At 40.8% G+C, this 16,887-nt stretch overlaps 1 protein-coding gene across 16 annotated transcripts in view; it reads right to left on the reverse strand.

The window, feature by feature from the left end:
- Nucleotides 1-8,120: 8,120 nt before the first annotated feature.
- The window catches only part of MRPL48 (mitochondrial ribosomal protein L48), a 54,834-nt gene continuing 46,067 nt past the window's right edge, over nucleotides 8,121-16,887 (reverse strand). For 14 of the 16 annotated variants that reach the window (XM_058687813.1, XM_058687822.1, XM_058687818.1 and 11 more), the window contains 3 exons: nucleotides 11,813-11,915; nucleotides 9,614-9,703; nucleotides 8,121-8,443 (listed from right to left, as the gene is read on the reverse strand). In XM_058687813.1, coding sequence (XP_058543796.1) covers nucleotides 8,369-8,443; nucleotides 9,614-9,703; nucleotides 11,813-11,915 — 268 coding nt within the window. In that variant the 3' untranslated portion in view covers nucleotides 8,121-8,368. The remainder of the gene's footprint in view (nucleotides 8,444-9,613; nucleotides 9,704-11,812; nucleotides 11,916-16,887) is intronic. The other 2 variants (XM_058687820.1, XM_058687825.1) reach the window with 2 other exon arrangements.

Here is a 16,887-nt window from a genome sequence, read left to right on the forward strand (position 1 = left end):
TTGGCCTGACATTTAAAAGGCACATTTAACATAAAATACAGATTTTCAGATTTTAAAAACTGGAGAAGCTATCAACATGGAGCTTATATTCCTACTTGACAGTAATTTGCTGGAGCTGAATATGGATGCTTCTTTTAGGTGGTTATGTTCTCCAGTTGTTAACAGTTGCCATTGATTTTCATTTCCTTCCATGAAACTACATTACCCATTCTATTACTTTCTGCCTAGCCCTATGAGGCATTTGGAAGTGGGAAGGGAGTTAGAAGAGTGACTCTTGCCACAGAAGCTGGAATGCAAAGGGGCATATGCTCTCATCATCAGTTAACATTTCTTGAGCATCTATATATTGGAAGCACAAATCTGAAGTATTGTAGGCCCTAAAACTACTTTGAGTCTTTGTTGGTGACTGAGGACGAAAGAGAAGAGGGTAGAAGACAGGAGGAATACGAGTTTAAAGAACAATAAAATCCAATTAGAATGGGATGACTGGGCATATAGAGAGAGATGAATCTCTTTGGGGTGCATGTCTGCTCAATGCTGAGTCATCAGAGGGAGCAGTGTGGACTGCAGCTGTCAGCAAGAATCTCAAGGGAGTTAGTTGAGTTGAACCTTTAATGATAAAGGAGACATTACCTATTTGTAACATATGTAACAGAATACCATCTGCACAAGTAAAAAGTACCTAGAAATCAGTGAGAAAAAGCAAACAACCCAATTGAAACATAAAAAAGTTAAAGTGGTTATTAGCTATTTCTATTGACAAAAATTAAAAGTATTTATAATGACCAGTACTGGTGAGGATGAAGAACAGGCACAATCACACTTAAAGGGATAATAAATTAGTAAAGCTTTTGGAGGACAATTTGATGGGATCTATAAATACTTTAAATATTTCAGGAGCGCCTGGGTGGCTCAGTTGGTTAAGCGTCCGACTTCAGCTCAGGTCATGATCTCGCGGTCCGTGAGTTTGAGCCCCGCGTCGGGCTCTGTGCTGACAGCTTGGAGCCTGGAGCCTGTTTCAGATTCTGTGTCTCCCTCTCTCTCTGACCCTCCCCCATTCATGCTGTCTCTCCCTGTCTCAAAAATAAACGTTAAAAAAAAAAAAATTAAAAAAAAAATAAATAGGGGCGCCTGGGTGGCTCAGTCGGTTGAGCGGCCGACTTCGGCTCAGGTCACGATCTCACGGTCCGTGAGTTCGAGCCCCGCGACGGGCTCTGTGCTGACGGCTCGGAGCCTGGAGCCTGTTTCAGATTCTGTGTCTCCCTCTCTCTGACCCTCCCCATTCATGCTCTGTCTCTCTCTGTCTCAAAAATAAATAAAAAATAAATGTTAAAAAAAAAAAAAATTTCAACAGTGGGGTACCTGGCTGGCTCATTCAGAAGAGCATGTAACTCTTAATCTCAGGGTCATGAATTCAGGCCCCACTTTAGGTGCAGAGATTACTTAAAATAAAAACTTAGAAAAAATTAAAATATTTCAATAGAAATTCCTTTTTTAGGAGCCCTCTTAAATATATTTTTACAAGATGTATATATACTGTTACGTTATTGCAGCATTGTTTAAAGAGTGGATAAATGGTCACAATGTAAAACTCCAATAAGAACTATATTTGCTTATATATTCAAGTCTTTTACAACAGGAATGTATGTGTTAATTTGTGTAATTAAAATAGAAATGAGAGACTGTGGGTAAGGTAGGTGGGATTCTAGCAAAGGGGAAGGTTAGAAGGACCTCCTTAGCAGGAGGAAACTAAACCAGCTAAGTGTAACTTTTTTAGGACTCCAGCTCTACCAGGGAGCTAACACTGGGTGGGTCACAGGATATATCTGGGTAAAGAGGGCTCTGTTGCCACCCAAATCTGTTTCCTCAAAGTAAATGGGGATAATTCCTGTTTAATACACATACTTAGAGAATTAAATGAGGGACAATATATAAATAGCAAATAATAAAAATTACTAGTGTATTTTGAACTATTAAAACTCTTATAAATATTATATTTATGTACATTATATATGTGTGTCATATGTAATATAAATGTTATGTTATATATTATAACAGTTATGAAGCATTTAACCCAGGCTGTTTGGTTCCATCATTTTCTCTCAATCCCTATGATACAATGCTTTCAAATCCCACTATGCCACTTAAGCTGTGTGATTTGGGGCAAATTAGTTAACATCTCAGGATCTGTTTTTTTCTTCTGTAAAATACACACCATAGGCCTTAAAACTAATAAATGTAGACCTTCCTTACAAAGTTGTTGAATGAGTTAGAAACTGTGTGGTACACAGGAAGCATTCACTAAATGTTGCCTATTATTGTGATTATTATTGTGTGCTAGGCACTCTCCTGAGTCACATTTTCTCATTTAATCCCCATAATTCCATTAGCTCCCATTTACAGAGGAGGAAATAAACGTCAGTTTGGGGGTCAGACTTTCAAGTCTTATTCTAAAGTCTATGCTGTTCTCTGTTCTGTGGTCTCATAGTCATCCAGTGCTTAGTATAATGTTTAACAAATAGTAACTACATAGACTATGTAAATACTACCTTTTCTTTCTTTCTTTTTCTTTTTTTAGTGTTTTACTTAAAGATTAACCAGTACACATGATGCATAGGGGCACTTGTACCCCAATGTTTATAGCAGCACTCTCAACAATAGCCAAATTATGGAAAGAGCCTAAATGTCCATCAACTGATGAATGGATAAAGAAATTGTGGTTTATATACACAATGGAATACTACGTGGCAATGAGAAAGAATGAAATATGGCCTTTTGTAGCAACGTGGATGGAACTGGAGAGTGTGATGCTAAGTGAAATAAGCCATACAGAGAAAGACAGATACCATATGGTTTCACTCTTATGTGGATCCTGAGAAACGTAACAGAAACCCATGGGGGAGGGGAAGGGAAAAAAAAAAAAAAAAAAAAAAGAGGTTAGAGTGGGAGAGAGCCAAAGCATAAGAGACTGTTAAAAACTGAGAACAAACTGAGGGTTGATGGGGGGTGGGAGGGAGGGCAGGGTGGGTGATGGGTATTGAGGAGGGCACCTTTTGGGATGAGCACTGGGTGTTGTATGGAAACCAATTTGACAGTAAATTTCATATACTAAAAAATAAATAAATAAATAAATAAATAAATAAATAAATAAATAAATAAATAAAAAGATTAACCAGTACACATTGCCCACAGGGTTATAGATTGGCACGTTTTTTAAGTCTCTAAGCTCTGGAGCCCATAGCCATGGAGCTGTAATTTAAGGTGGTCCGTGCTTATCCCTATATAACCTATACTTACCTGTGTACAGAGGCTTGGTGCCAGGGATGAGTGGAGAGACCTCTTGGCTGGGTGGATGCCACCCTTGGCTAGGCCTAGGGCAGACTCAAGAGTTGGCCCTTCCCTGCAAGGTCTTTAGCTGGGGACTTGGCCTGTGCTCAGGACAAAGGTGCACTGTAATGGCATTTTACTAGATGAGTAATAAGAGATGCCTCCCACTCCCTTCCTCAGGTAAAGTTGCGAGGCTAAGTCCTTGGGCTGCTGACTAGAAATCTAAAGAGAACTGGAGCCAGTCCAGGTTGAAACCTTACACTGTCCGCTGTATAGAATGATAGAGTTCCCTATTCTGCTCCAGCAGGGACTTAAAGCTGGCAGAAGTGGGAGGGATTCTTTTCCAGCAGCTTTCTTCTGAAGAGTTTTCATTCTCTGGAGCTCAGGCATCTTTCAGAGCCTGGGCATTCTGTCTAAATGGTGAGCTAAATCTGAAATGACTGGGAATGAAAGTCATTCCAGGGGGATTTATAAGAACTAAATGAGTCATTTCAGATTCTCCAGGGAAACCAGACATCTGAAGACAAAAATGGCACAAAGATATCAAAGCACAGATTAAACCAGCACAAGACACATTGGCCAATTCTGTGTGCACTGCATTTTCCAACAGGTCTAGTTCTAGACATACCTAGTGCTTGCGCAGAGAGCTTTCTTTCCTTAGGTACAATTTACACCCTAGAAATAGGGGTCTCTGAGCATTGCTACAGTGTTTGAATGCCCAAAATGTCCAGATTCCATTTCTTTACCTGCAACTAAAACACTCTCAGAATCCACAGCTGCCAATTTCCAGCTGCCAATTTCTGTGGTAGCAGAACAAGGCATCCTTAGCTAGAAGAAAGGGACTAAAACATGAAGCTAAGGAATTTGCTGGCCTTACTTAGGAAGACTGCCCATTCAATCCAGGCATTCAGTCCTTCTTGAAAGTTACTGATCTACATAAAGATTCATTTCTGGAAATCTCAGTGATATGCACTGACCAGGAATTGAGTAAACTGGAGCTATCTCTGGCTCTCACTGGCTAACACAGTGACCTTGGACAAGTCGGTTTCCCTGCTGGGTCAATTATCTCATCTTTCAAATGACCAAAACGGGTCATCCCGAAGGTTATGTATTGATGGAGCCAAAACTAGCACCCAGATGTTCTGAATCCCAATCCATTGATCTTCCGTCTTGTCTCTTCTGCCTACCCCTCATGTTTTCATGGTGGTTCTGGGCACAGTTTAACGCTAACCAGGACATTGAAAACTAAAAGTATGCTGAAGGGATGAACTATTGATACACACAACAACATGGATAAAACAGGGTAAATGAAATCAGACACAAAAGGGTATATACTGTGATATTTATATGTAATACTAGAAAAGCAAAACTAATCTGTGGCACTAGAAATGATATTAATGGTTGCTTCTGAGGAAGAATGAATGAATGCCAAGGAACTTTCTGGGGTTATGGAAGTATTCTTTATCTGGCTAGAAGTGTACTTCTAGGGGTGACTATTTTTTAAAACTGATCAAATACACACTTAAGATAGGTTGTTTTACTATATATTTTTTAAGTTATACTTAAAAAAACTCTTTAAAAAACTCTTTAAAAAGTATGCTGAAGAAGTTTAGAAGGGAAGGTAATCCAACATTTACTGAGCACTTGCTAGCCCATTGTATACATTATCTCTATCTCAAACTGCTAAAGGGATTCTTTCCACTTTACAGATCAGAAAACTGAGGTTTATGAGGTGAAAATAATTCACCTGAGGCCTTAAGACTAATAAGTGCAGAAACTAGGAATAGCCCAAGTTTGTCTGACTCTTTCCTTTATAATAAGTTGTCTCAGGGAGGGTGGCCAAGGTATTTTCAACCTAGAGCCAGAAGACTTGCATTCCATTTGATTTCACTGCCATGTGATTCTAGGAAAGTCCATTTCCTTATGGGCCTCACTCTAGAGAGTCAAATGAAGCTTGTCATTGTAACTCTGAGGTTCTAGCAATCAGAATATCTCCCATCCTTCTTGCCAGGATAAGACATTAGGAGCAATTTCCACTTATTTCAGGGCAGATTAATGAGTAACAAAAGCTCTTCGACTCTGGCAAGAGGAAAAATCAACGAGGTCAGTGACACAAGACTCCAAGGTGACAGAACCCAGCTGCCTCCTATTTACGAGATAAGCCTGACTCATCCCTCCATGATGTAATGGAAAGGGATGGACTGGGAATCAAGAGATCTAAATCCTGCTCCCAGCTCTGCCAATGAGGTGCCCAGTGACCTTGGGTAAAGCACTGCCTTTCCTTGGCCCCTAACCCACACCTGCTAAAAGAGAGGGTTAGGCTAGCTGGGTCCTAATGTTCTTCAGCTCTAATATCTTCTCAATTTATGAAATCCTGTGTCCTGCTTCCACAAATCAATAACAAGGAAAAGTGGGAAACTGAAAAGAAATGCTGTTTTCCAGGTTCCTAAATGGAGTCCATATGATAGATATGGGGACAGTGTGTGTGTGTTTGCAAACATGTGTTTATTCATCTTCTTATCTTCATGTCACTATACATCCCCCAAATTTACACTCATCGTTAGCAACTTCTCTTTTATCTTCTCTAAAGGAGACTCAGCAATGAATAATTCTACAACCAAAATATCAGTCTTCACCTAAAAAATTCTGCCCACACTCCCAGTGGGGTTCACTTGGAAGTACTAGCCTGCTGAACCTCCAATGGGAATTCAGTGAAACATTTTAATTGAGGGTATCTGCTCTCTTGACAGCCCTCCCTTAGGGTTATACCTTGGAAGGAAATCTTGAGTTTCTTCTTACTGCCTTTAGAGACCAAGGCAAAGAAACCATAATAACATCAGGACTGAAACTGTTGAGTTTCAGAAAAGTACCTGCAATGCTAAGACTGCTCTGGGCTCCCACAGATCTCTGTGTAGGAGTATCCCACAGAAGCGAGGAGAAAGATCTGCCACTTATTAGCTATGTGACCCTTCAGGAAAAGGAAGTCACTTCATCTCTCCAAACCTCAGTTTCTCCATGTATAAAACTGGAATACTATCAATCTCAAGGATAATCTTTATAAAGTACATAGATATAATGAGGGCTCAGTAAATGTGAGATACACCCATGCATACTCAGACACACCACTCACACATAACCTTTTCACATACACAGATACCCATCCACATGCACACTCCTATACACACCCTAAAAGACTGGTGTAAGGATTAGCGCTCATTTAGTACCTTGAGCAGGGTCTAGCTCAATAAATGATAAGCTATTATGTACAAAAGTATGAACGAACTAATGTTCAAAATAGGAAAAACATTAGAGGTCACTTAGACGAATGGTTCTCAAAGAGGTAATCCTGGGGGGGCCTGGGTGGCTCAGTCAGTTAAGCATCCAACTTCGGCCCAGGTCATGATCTCATGGTTCATGAGTTCAAGCCCTGCGTCAGGCTCTGTGCTTACAGCTCAGAGCCCAGAGCCTCCTTTGGATTCCGTGTCTTCCTCTCTCTGCCCCTCTCCGGCTCATCTCCTGCTCAGTCTCTCAAAAATGAATGTTAAAACAAAAAGTTAACCCTGGACCAGTAGCATCAGCATCACCTAGGAATGTGTAAGAAATTCAAATTATAGGCCCTCATTCAAGATCTACTAAGTCAGAAAATCTGGGGGTAAGAGCAGCAATTTATGTTTAAAAAAGCCCTCCAGGTGATCCTGATACACACTTAAGTTTGAGAATCAGTGACTTAGATCAGGGATTGACTGTTTTTATAAAGGACACATAATGAATGTTTTGGTTTTACAGTCTGTGTCGCAACTACTCAGCTGCCAGTGTGAAAGCAACCATAGATGACATGTAAATGAGTGACCATGGCTCTGTTCCAATAAATAGGCAATGGGGTTTTAGAACTAGATATAGGTGGTAGTTGTATAACATTGTGAATGCATTAAATACCACTGAATTGTTTGCTTTAAAATGGTTAATTTTGTGGTTTGTGAATTTCACCTCAATGAATTACTTAAAAAAAAAAAAAAAAAAGCGCGGGGTGCCGGGGTGGCTCAGTCGGTTAATCATCCAACTCTTGATTTCAGCTCAAGCCATGATCTCACAGTTCATGAGACTGAGCCCCTGTGTCAGACGCACTCACAGCACAGAGCCTGCTTGGGATTCCCACTCTTCCTCTCTCTCTCTTTCTCTCTCTGCCCCTACCCCGCTCATGCTCTCTAAATAAATAAATAAGTAAATAAATAAATAAATAAACAAACATTAAAACAAATAAACAAGCAGGCAGTCAGTGGGGCTTGGCTCACAAGCAGTAGTTTTCTGACCCCTGACCAAAATCAACTTTAATTCTTTGTTTAAACCCACTCCAGGTAACCCTAATTAGCAGTTATGTAACATCTGCCTGAATATGACAAGTCACTGCCCCACAAAGCAATTTTTTTCACTATGGACAGACCTTGTTTCTATCTGGAGAGCTTTTTTCATAAGCAAAACCAAAAGCCCCGTCCCTATTCCTTCTACCCAAGTTTACTTATGATCCTCTGTTTCACTAAAAGACTCAATGCCAGATTGCTTTAAAGAATGAGATCACTGTAACTGGAGAAATATTGAAGGGAAGTATGTTTTTGTGCTAAAGAGAAAATAGAATCCCTTAAAGATACTCCACAGGGCAGCTGGCTGGCTCAGTCGGTGGAGCATATGACTCTTGATCTTGGGGTTGTGAGTTCAAGCCCCACGCTGCTGGGTGGGTGTAGAGATTACTTAAAAATAAAATCTTAAAATAAAAAAATAAAAGATACTCCACAGGATGGACGGACTTCTCACATACGCACATGTCCACCAGCTGCAGATTTTTATTAGATGAAGGATGTCTTAGGTTGGCTCAAAGGAAAGTGGTAATCGGCAACACTCCTCCATATAAGAGAGGAGGCATTCCTGGTTAATGGGGATGGGTAGTTACAATATCTAAAGGATCTTCTTAATTTTGACCACCCAGGAAGCTCTTCCCCTTGGCACTCAATATCACCAGTCCTGGCTTGAAAGGGTTTGCAATGAGCTAGTTCAACTTAGCCAACAGTTCTTCCAGTTCTGGCCGAGCTTTGAACCTTCCTTTGAAGTCTTCTTCAGTGTGCTGGGGAGAAGAAAAAGAAAGTACGTGGGAATTACTACAGAGCTTTCAGTTATTCATACATACACAGCATTAAAAAAAAAAGCAGGGCATCTGGGTGGCTCACTCGGTTAAGCATATGACTCTTGATTTTGGTTCAGGTCATGATCTCACAGTTTGTGGGATCAAGCCCTGAGTCAGGCTCTGTGCTGAGCATGAAGCCTGCTTGGGATCCTCTCCCACTCTTCCTGTCCCTCTCCCCTGCTCGCACTCTCTCTCTCTCTCTCTCAAAAATAAATAAATACACGTTTAAAAAAGCCATCAGACAGCTCTGTAGAGAATGATTCAGATTCAACTAACTTTTCATGAGACTTATATTAGATACTAGGGATTCTAAGTTGAATCGGACTTCCTCCCTGCCTTAAATGAACTTAAGTCTGGTGAGAGAAGACAGACATATAAAGAATTAATGTCAGAATGCTGAGTATCTCATTAGAAGCATTTAAAGAGAGGCAATGCCCAAATTCTCCATCTACAATAGGAAAGACATAAGGACTGGAATATTTAAGTCAGCATGACCAGCACATTTTCTCCTGTATACAGATCTGTGTGAAACCTGAATAACAAGAAAAGAATTAACAAGCATGGACTCAGAACAAGGAGAGCTGGATGCAGCAAATTGCATCAGTCTAAAATGACCTGATGTATCTGTGTCATAACAAGGCTTGTCTTGGCATATGGACCCAAATACTCAGTATTTAGGCTGAAGTTCCTAATGTTTTCTAAGTTTTGCATGCCAAATTTCCTTCTGATTGGCATTCTCTCTTCAGTCAGGCTACAGTCAAGCCTTAAAGGTCCAGGAAACTCTTCTTTAAAGTACATTTCCTAATTTGTGTTCTGATTAATTAGACTGTATGTAATCTTAAATCATGTTATTTCTGCACACAACTATGGGTTCACCCCTAACACCAGGATACTGTGATGGAGTTCTGCTCCTGTGGTCCATAAAGGATCATCCCTGATCCATTGGAAGAGGCAGGATAATGACCACAGTTTTACCAGTCTGCAAACCTTTCCTGTTTATTATCTGGGCTAAATTACCCACATTTCTGTCTTGTTTCTAAAGCCAGATGCTCTTATCTATATTGAACACAGGTGGGCCACCAGGGGGCCTCTTCTCAAACTAGCACATACCTCCTTCACTGACAATCTGACTCCTTCAGGAAGATTGCTTTGGATTATTTCCAAGAAAATCTCTGCAAATGTAGCACTCAAACCGCTGATCTGCAAAGGAAAGAAGATGCTCTAAGAGAGGGCACTGAAAGCCAGGTGATTGGACAGACATGGCAGGGGCTCAGATGTCAGCTTCAGCAGAGCTACAGGGCCCTTGGGTAGAGGATTAACACCCAGAGCCAGTTTCAGAGCCAGCCTCTACAGGATTCCTCTTGCCATCAAAGTGTCTGCTTGCCAACATAGTAGTCATGGCTAGTATCTGCTCCTGCAGACAATGGATATCATAACTGGACCAAGAGGTTATCAAGTCCAGGATGACTTTCTGATTCAACTCAGGTGTACCCACATAGACTGGACTAGTGTCAGACCCTGTGCAGAGAATCCAGAGGCAAATCAGATGTGTAGGAGAAGGGCATGCAGGGGGCTGCAGGAACCCACAAGACAAATATCTCCTGACCTAAGGAGGTCAAAGACAGCTTCCAAAAAAAGGTAACTTCTAGGTGGAGACTTGAAGAAAAACAGGAGTAAACTAGGAGAATTCAGCAGTAATAGGGAGGGTTTTCAAAGCAGAAGAAATCAGTAAAGTGTGGTTGCATCACACAGTACTAGGGAATTAAAATGAGTTCCATGTATGGCTGGAATGAATGGGGTGAGAAGAGGAAAAGCAGGAAGAGAATCATAAAGGTATTTAGGCACTAAAGAGATCAAACTTTATCCTATGGGCCTCAGTGGCAAGATAGATCTTTCTTAAGATCTGTATCTCAAATAATTTATTTCTGATAATATTTAAAGAACTAAAGATTGTTAAGTACTTAATTTTTAAAGTTAGCATAATAGATTTAAGGTGTTACTACCTTAACATTCTGTTACGGAATGTTATTTTACGGAACATATATTACGGAATATATACGTCTTGATATACTTCTTGAGTGGGTCAGAAAGGGGTGATGTCCATACACTGGAATATTATTTGGCAATAAAAAGGAATGAAGCATTAATACCTGCTACAACATGGATGAACCTTGAAAACATGCTAAGTGGAAGTAGCCAGACAGAAAAGGCCACATATTGTATAATTCCATTTAAATGAAATGTCCAGAAGAGGTAAGATCATAGAGGCAGAAACAGATTTGTGGTTGCCAGGAGCTGGGGGGGACAGGAAAAGAGGAGTGACTGCAAATGGGTAGAGTTTCCTTTCGGGGTAATGAAATTGTTCTAAAATTGTGGTGATGGTTGCCTAACTGTGAATATATTAAAATCCATTTAATTGTACATGTTAAATGGGTAAATTGTATATGAATAAAATTCTCAATAAAGCTGTCAGGGGGCATCTGGGTGGCTCAGTTGGTTAAGTCTCCAACTTTTGATTTCGGCTCAGGTCATGATGTCACTATTTGAGATCAAGCCCCACATCAGGCCCTGCACTGACAGCAGGGAGCCTACTTGGAATTCCCTCTCTCCCGGTCTCTCGGTCTCTCGCCCTCCCTCTCCTCCCCCTGCTCACAAGCTCCCTCTCTCTCGCTCTCAAAATAAATTAAAAAAAATAAACTTAATAAAATTTTTTAGTGTTTACTTTTGAGAGAGAGAGATAGAGTGTGACAGAGGAGGGGCAGAGGGAGAGGGAAACACAGAATTGGAAGCAGGGATCAAACCCCCAAACCGCAAGATCATAACCTGAGCCAAAGTCACAGATTCAACCAACTGAGCCACCCAGGCACCCCTAAAAAAACAAACTTTAAAAAGCAAAACGTCAGTTCCTCTACAACTGGTTTTATATATGCTGAGTGTAGGACACCTGTGGAATATCCCAGTGGAGAAGTCCAGTAAATAAGTGGATATCAGGTTTGAAGCTCAACGGAGAGATCAGGACTGGAGATGTTATCTAGGGGTTATTAGTATATAACCCATCAGGACTGGGAGATATGTATCAGGGGGTTGTCGGTATATTATGATGGCCACTGAGACCCGGGGAATGAGTGAGATTGCATAGAGGGAAGGTATTACACAAGGAGAGATGGAAGGATCAAGAACTAAAGCCTGGAGAACATCATCATTTCAGGGGGCAGGCAACAGGAAGAGAAGGGCATGGCAGAAGGAGAAAAAAATAGAAGAAGAACCAGGAGAGGCAAATACATTTCAAGTTTCTCCCAGAGTGCCTACCTGAACCACTCGCTCATGGGTGGTAAGAACTGAGTCCAAGAACATTTTGCTGCCTTGGTCTTGCAGCCGCAATACCTCCATGGTTTTGGTGGGCATCGCATAACTATGGGAAGGAAGAGTCAGCTATGAGGAGGGTTCCTTTAAGTCAGCAGCACTACTTGAATCAGGGTGGTCCCTGAGTACAGCCACTCCTGCAATGCAGTGACTCCTGGGATCTAGGGCAGTTTATCTGCAACCAGGGTAAAGTAAGCAGATCCTCTTAAACCTCCTCCAGAAAACTCTAAACTCCCTGAAGGAACAGATCATGTCTAATGTCTTTTGCATCCCCAGTTCTTGCCTGATAGAACATTGAATAAAATCTGGTGATTAATAACTATTCACTGCTACTAAAGAAAAGCCAATTCTAAAAGAATTAATCTCATCACTTTGGAGGCTAACCTTGGGTATTTCACCTCTTCTGGAGAAATGAGGCATGAAACCCAACTGTTTTAAAAGAGCAAAATTTTGGGGCGCCTGGGTGGCGCAGTCGGTTGGGCGTCCGACTTCAGCCAGGTCACGATCTCGCGGTCCGTGAGTTCGAGCCCCGCGTCAGGCTCTGGGCTGATGGCTCGGAGACTGGAGCCTGTTTCCGATTCTGTGTCTCCCTCTCTCTCTGCCCCTCCCCCGTTCATGCTCTGTCTCTCTCTGTCCCAAAAATAAATAAAAAAACGTTGAAAAAAAAAAAAAAATTAAAAAATAAAAGAGCAAAATTTCTCAACCTCAGCACTATTGACATTTTAGACCAAATAATTCTTTGTTGCGGGGGGGCTGGCCTATGTATCCCTAATCTCTACCCACAAGATGCCAACAGTACCCCCCTGAAATGGTGACAATAAAAATTATCTCCAGGGGTACCTGGGTGGCTCAGTTGGCTAAACGTCTGACTTTGGCTCAGGTCATGATCTCACGGTTTGTGAGTCCTGCGTCGAGCTCTGTGCTGACAGCTCAGAGCCTGGAGCCTGCTTCAGATTCTGTGTCTCCCTTTCTGTCTGCCCCTCCCCTGCTTGCTCTCTGTCTCTCCCTCAAAAATAAACATTAAAAAAATTTTTTTAATAAAAAAAATTATCTCCAGACATTATTAAATGTCCCCAGCTTGAGAAATACTGTTGTAGAGACTATGCTGGCTATAATCAGCTTCAGCAGATCTACATGCTGCAGTGAAAAGAACACTGGATTTAGGGTCAAATCTTGGCCCTCTAGCTTATTAGCAATATTTACTAAGGCAAGTTACTTGTCTCTGTCGGCCTCAGTTTATTCCACAATAAAGGGGATTATAATCTAGGTCTAAATTAATAGACGTGTGAAGATCAGGTGTGGTGATAAAATAGAATCGATGGCTACACAGAAATATGGTATTAGTGTTATCTTGTCAAAAAGGTCATCAAAATGAAGATAAATGGAATAATAACAATAGAATTCCTGAATTTTCATGCCAAACAAAGCTTCATCAATTGATAGCAAGGGGCATGGCTCTCTACGAAATGAATAATGGAAATAATGGAAGTGGATCAGAGACATGATAGTCCTGGATTTAAATGTTGGCTCTGCCCCTTATTACCTATTTGACCTTGGACAATTAATTCAGTTTTCTGAGTCTCAGATTCTTCAGCTACAAAATGAGAATAATGATACCTAGTTCATACAGTTGTTGCAATGATTAAATAAGATTATATAAGTAATTTGCCCGGCATAATATGACTACAAATGCCAATTCCCTTGCCCTTATAAAGAGTAAATGCTAGGTACTGCAAACTTCCAGGTAACCTCCCTAAATAACATTCCTTACCACTTTCTAGCACAATCTCTGACTTCCTCTTCCAAAAGCTTTCAGGAAAGTAAAAAGTATTCTAAAACACTAGTTTTCTTTCTTGACATTCTGCAAATAAGACTGACTAACTAAAGTGGGAGTTGTCCATTCCTGCCACTGAGTATGCATTCTATTCAACACTTACTTTCACAAGATTTTGTTCATTTGTTCATTCACTCATTCACTCATTCATTCATTCATTCAACAAACATTTACTCAAAGCCTCTTTTGTCCTAGGCACACTACTGGGCAATATGTAGCCTATCCTTTAAAGGAGCTCACTAAGGGGTGCCTGAGTGGCTCAAATGATTAAGCGTCCAACTTCGGCTCATGATCTCACGGTTCGTGAGTTCAAGCCCCGCGTTGGGATCTGTGCTGACAGCTCAGAGCCTGGAGCCTGCCTCGGATTCTGTGTCTCCCTCTCTCTCTGCCCCTCCCCTGCTTGCACTCTGTCTCTTGCTCTGTCTCAAAAATAAATATACATTAAAAAATAATAATAAATAAATAAAGGAGCTCACTAAGAGTGTTTTGGAGAGACAAGAAAGTACACAAACATCTTCACTACAGTAAGAAAAAGGCAGTAATAGTCACATACTGAATATTACAGGGACAAGAGAGAGAAAGGGAGCTCAGGGAAGACTTCACAGGTGAGGTAGCATTTTATCAAGTTATAAAGAACGAACATATAGGCATTTGCCTAGGCAGCATTCCAAAAAAGTGAAGCAGCTATTGATAAGCCCTCAGAGAAAACCAACAGAAAAACCATAGTTTGACGTAGTTTGACAAAGAAATACTGGGAACTCTGGTCATTTCAAGGCAGAATAGGCCTTTGAGTAGTAAGAACACATGTAATTTTTCTTCAGTGTCTACACTTTTCTGTATTTTACAAATTTTCTGCAATAAACATAACTTGAACGATCAGACAGGGAAAGCAGAAGGGAAGAAATGAAATAATTGTCAAAAGTCAATCTAAAATGACAAAATAATGCTACCTTCAGGATAACATTCTTACTGCCTGAGACAGGACACAAGGGAGCCTGTTGGGGTATTAGGGAACTTAGAATCCATGGATTCCACTAAATATAAATCATACCTCCATTTTAAGCAATGTAAGTGGACTTCAAGGAAAAAAAAAAAAAAAGAAAAAAAAGTAGCGTTAGAGAGAGTGATGCTGAGTGATGCTTTTAGTCTCCACAAAGCACAGGGGCTACATCAGCTTCAGGCTTGGAAGCTGCTCCCAGATGAATAAGATTTCCATCTCCAGGCAGCTGCTCAGCAAGGGAGGCAGGCAGATTAAGAAACCTGCAGGACCTTCTTCCTCTCCCCTCCTGGGTGAGTTGCAGCTGCAGCAGTGCAGACCATTTATAGAACAAAAGCCAGCACTTTGCTCCCCTGCCCAATTCCATCTCAAGGTCAGAGCCCTACCCCACCACTCCCAGAGGAAAAATGGATCATGATGAAATGAAAATCAGAAGAAAAGAAAATCATTTTATCTCTGAAAAGCTGGGCAGTGAGAATGCCTAACAATACAATGGTCTGAAAACCTCAATCAATGCAGAGAAGGGAGTTGCTGAAAACGAACATCTCTTTATGCTCTGTGCTATTTGGAGAAACGAGCTAGAAAAGAGGCAAAAAGCAGCACATCATTCATTCTGCTGTTCTAAGAATCATGCCAATGACTATTAAAACTCAATCCAAGTCAATGAATATTTATTCAGTGCTTACTATGTGTCAGGTACTGGGAAAGGTCTTAGGGTTATACTGCTAATGGAGATCGAAAGTCCTTGCCTTATAGATCTTAGAGTCTAAGAAGGAAGACCAATAAGAGACAAGTAATTACGAGGGTAAGGAATGAGTGCCATGAAAGGGAAGTTATATAATCTTTACTTCTCCCAAATATTTAACATAAAGACTTAATTTAATGAGGTTCTCTGAAGAAGCTAAGAAAAAAGCAGGGGTTAGTTAAGTAAAGGGGAAAGAGTATTCTAAGCTTTAGAGAGCAAGCATATGCACAGGTCCTGAGGTGGAAAGGGATAAAATCAAAGCCTCTGTTAATTGGAGGGAGAGGAAGAAGGAACGGGAAATATGAGTTAAGGCAACAGAAGCAAGCCCAGGCCATAGAGCACCTAGCAAGCCATGTGAGGAACTTTCATTTTGATCCTAAAGGAATGGGAAGCCATAGAAGGTTTGAAGCATGGTAGTAACATGATAATATTTCCATTCTAGAAAGATCACACTAAAAGCTGCATGTAGAACCAATTACAAAGAATTGAGAATTTGAAAAAAACGTGGATTCAAATCCAGACCTTGCCTTTTATTAGATGTATGACCATAGGCAAACTTCTATTATATTAATAAATAATAATAATACTAGCAGCCAACTCTCGTTGGGAACAGTTATAAGCACTTTAAATATATTATCTCCCTTAATTTTCACTATAGCCTTTGTATGTAGGAACTTGTATTAACTCCATTTTACAGATGAGGAAACCAAGATACAGAGTTTAAGTAAACTGCCCAACGCCACACAATAAGAATGCTGCAGAACCAGAGCAAAACCCTAGCAGTCTGGCCACAGAGTTGATACTTTGATTCACTATGTGTTAGGTGCTTAGGTGCTTCTTGGAATCAAGCAACATTATACAAAAAAAGCCAGAATGGTTGGTTGATAGTAGGTGTTCAACAAATGCTACTGCGTTCCTGCCTTTACTCAAAAGAAGCCAGAGCTTTCCACAGCCAGGTTTTAAAAACAGCACCTTTTATTTTTTTATTTTTAAATTTTTTTTTTTTCCAACGTTTTTTATTTATTTTTGGGACAGAGAGAGACAGAGCATGAACGGGGGAGGGTCAGAGAGAGGGAGACACAGAATCGGAAACAGGCTCCAGGCTCCGAGCTATCAGCCCAGAGCCTGACGTGGGGCTCGAACTCACGGACCGCGAGATCGTGACCTGGCTGAAGTCAGACGCTTAACCGACTGCGCCACCCAGGCGCCCCTAAAAACAGCACCTTTTAAAAAGTCCTTCTAAAAATGTAAAACACTATTTCAGGGAATTAACCCACTATAGGTATAACATTCTGTAAATGACACTTAATGCCTCTTTGCCACCACAACCTCTGAGAAGCTACCCCTAATCCCTGCCAGCTAAAAAAATATATATTCTCAGTAGCTGTTAATAACAATATTATTTACAGAGTGTTTACAATGTTCTGGCCTCTCTGCTGAGTGCT

Source organism: Neofelis nebulosa, chromosome 10 (assembly GCF_028018385.1).
Source record: "Neofelis nebulosa isolate mNeoNeb1 chromosome 10, mNeoNeb1.pri, whole genome shotgun sequence".
NCBI classification, from domain to species: Eukaryota; Metazoa; Chordata; class Mammalia; order Carnivora; family Felidae; genus Neofelis; species Neofelis nebulosa.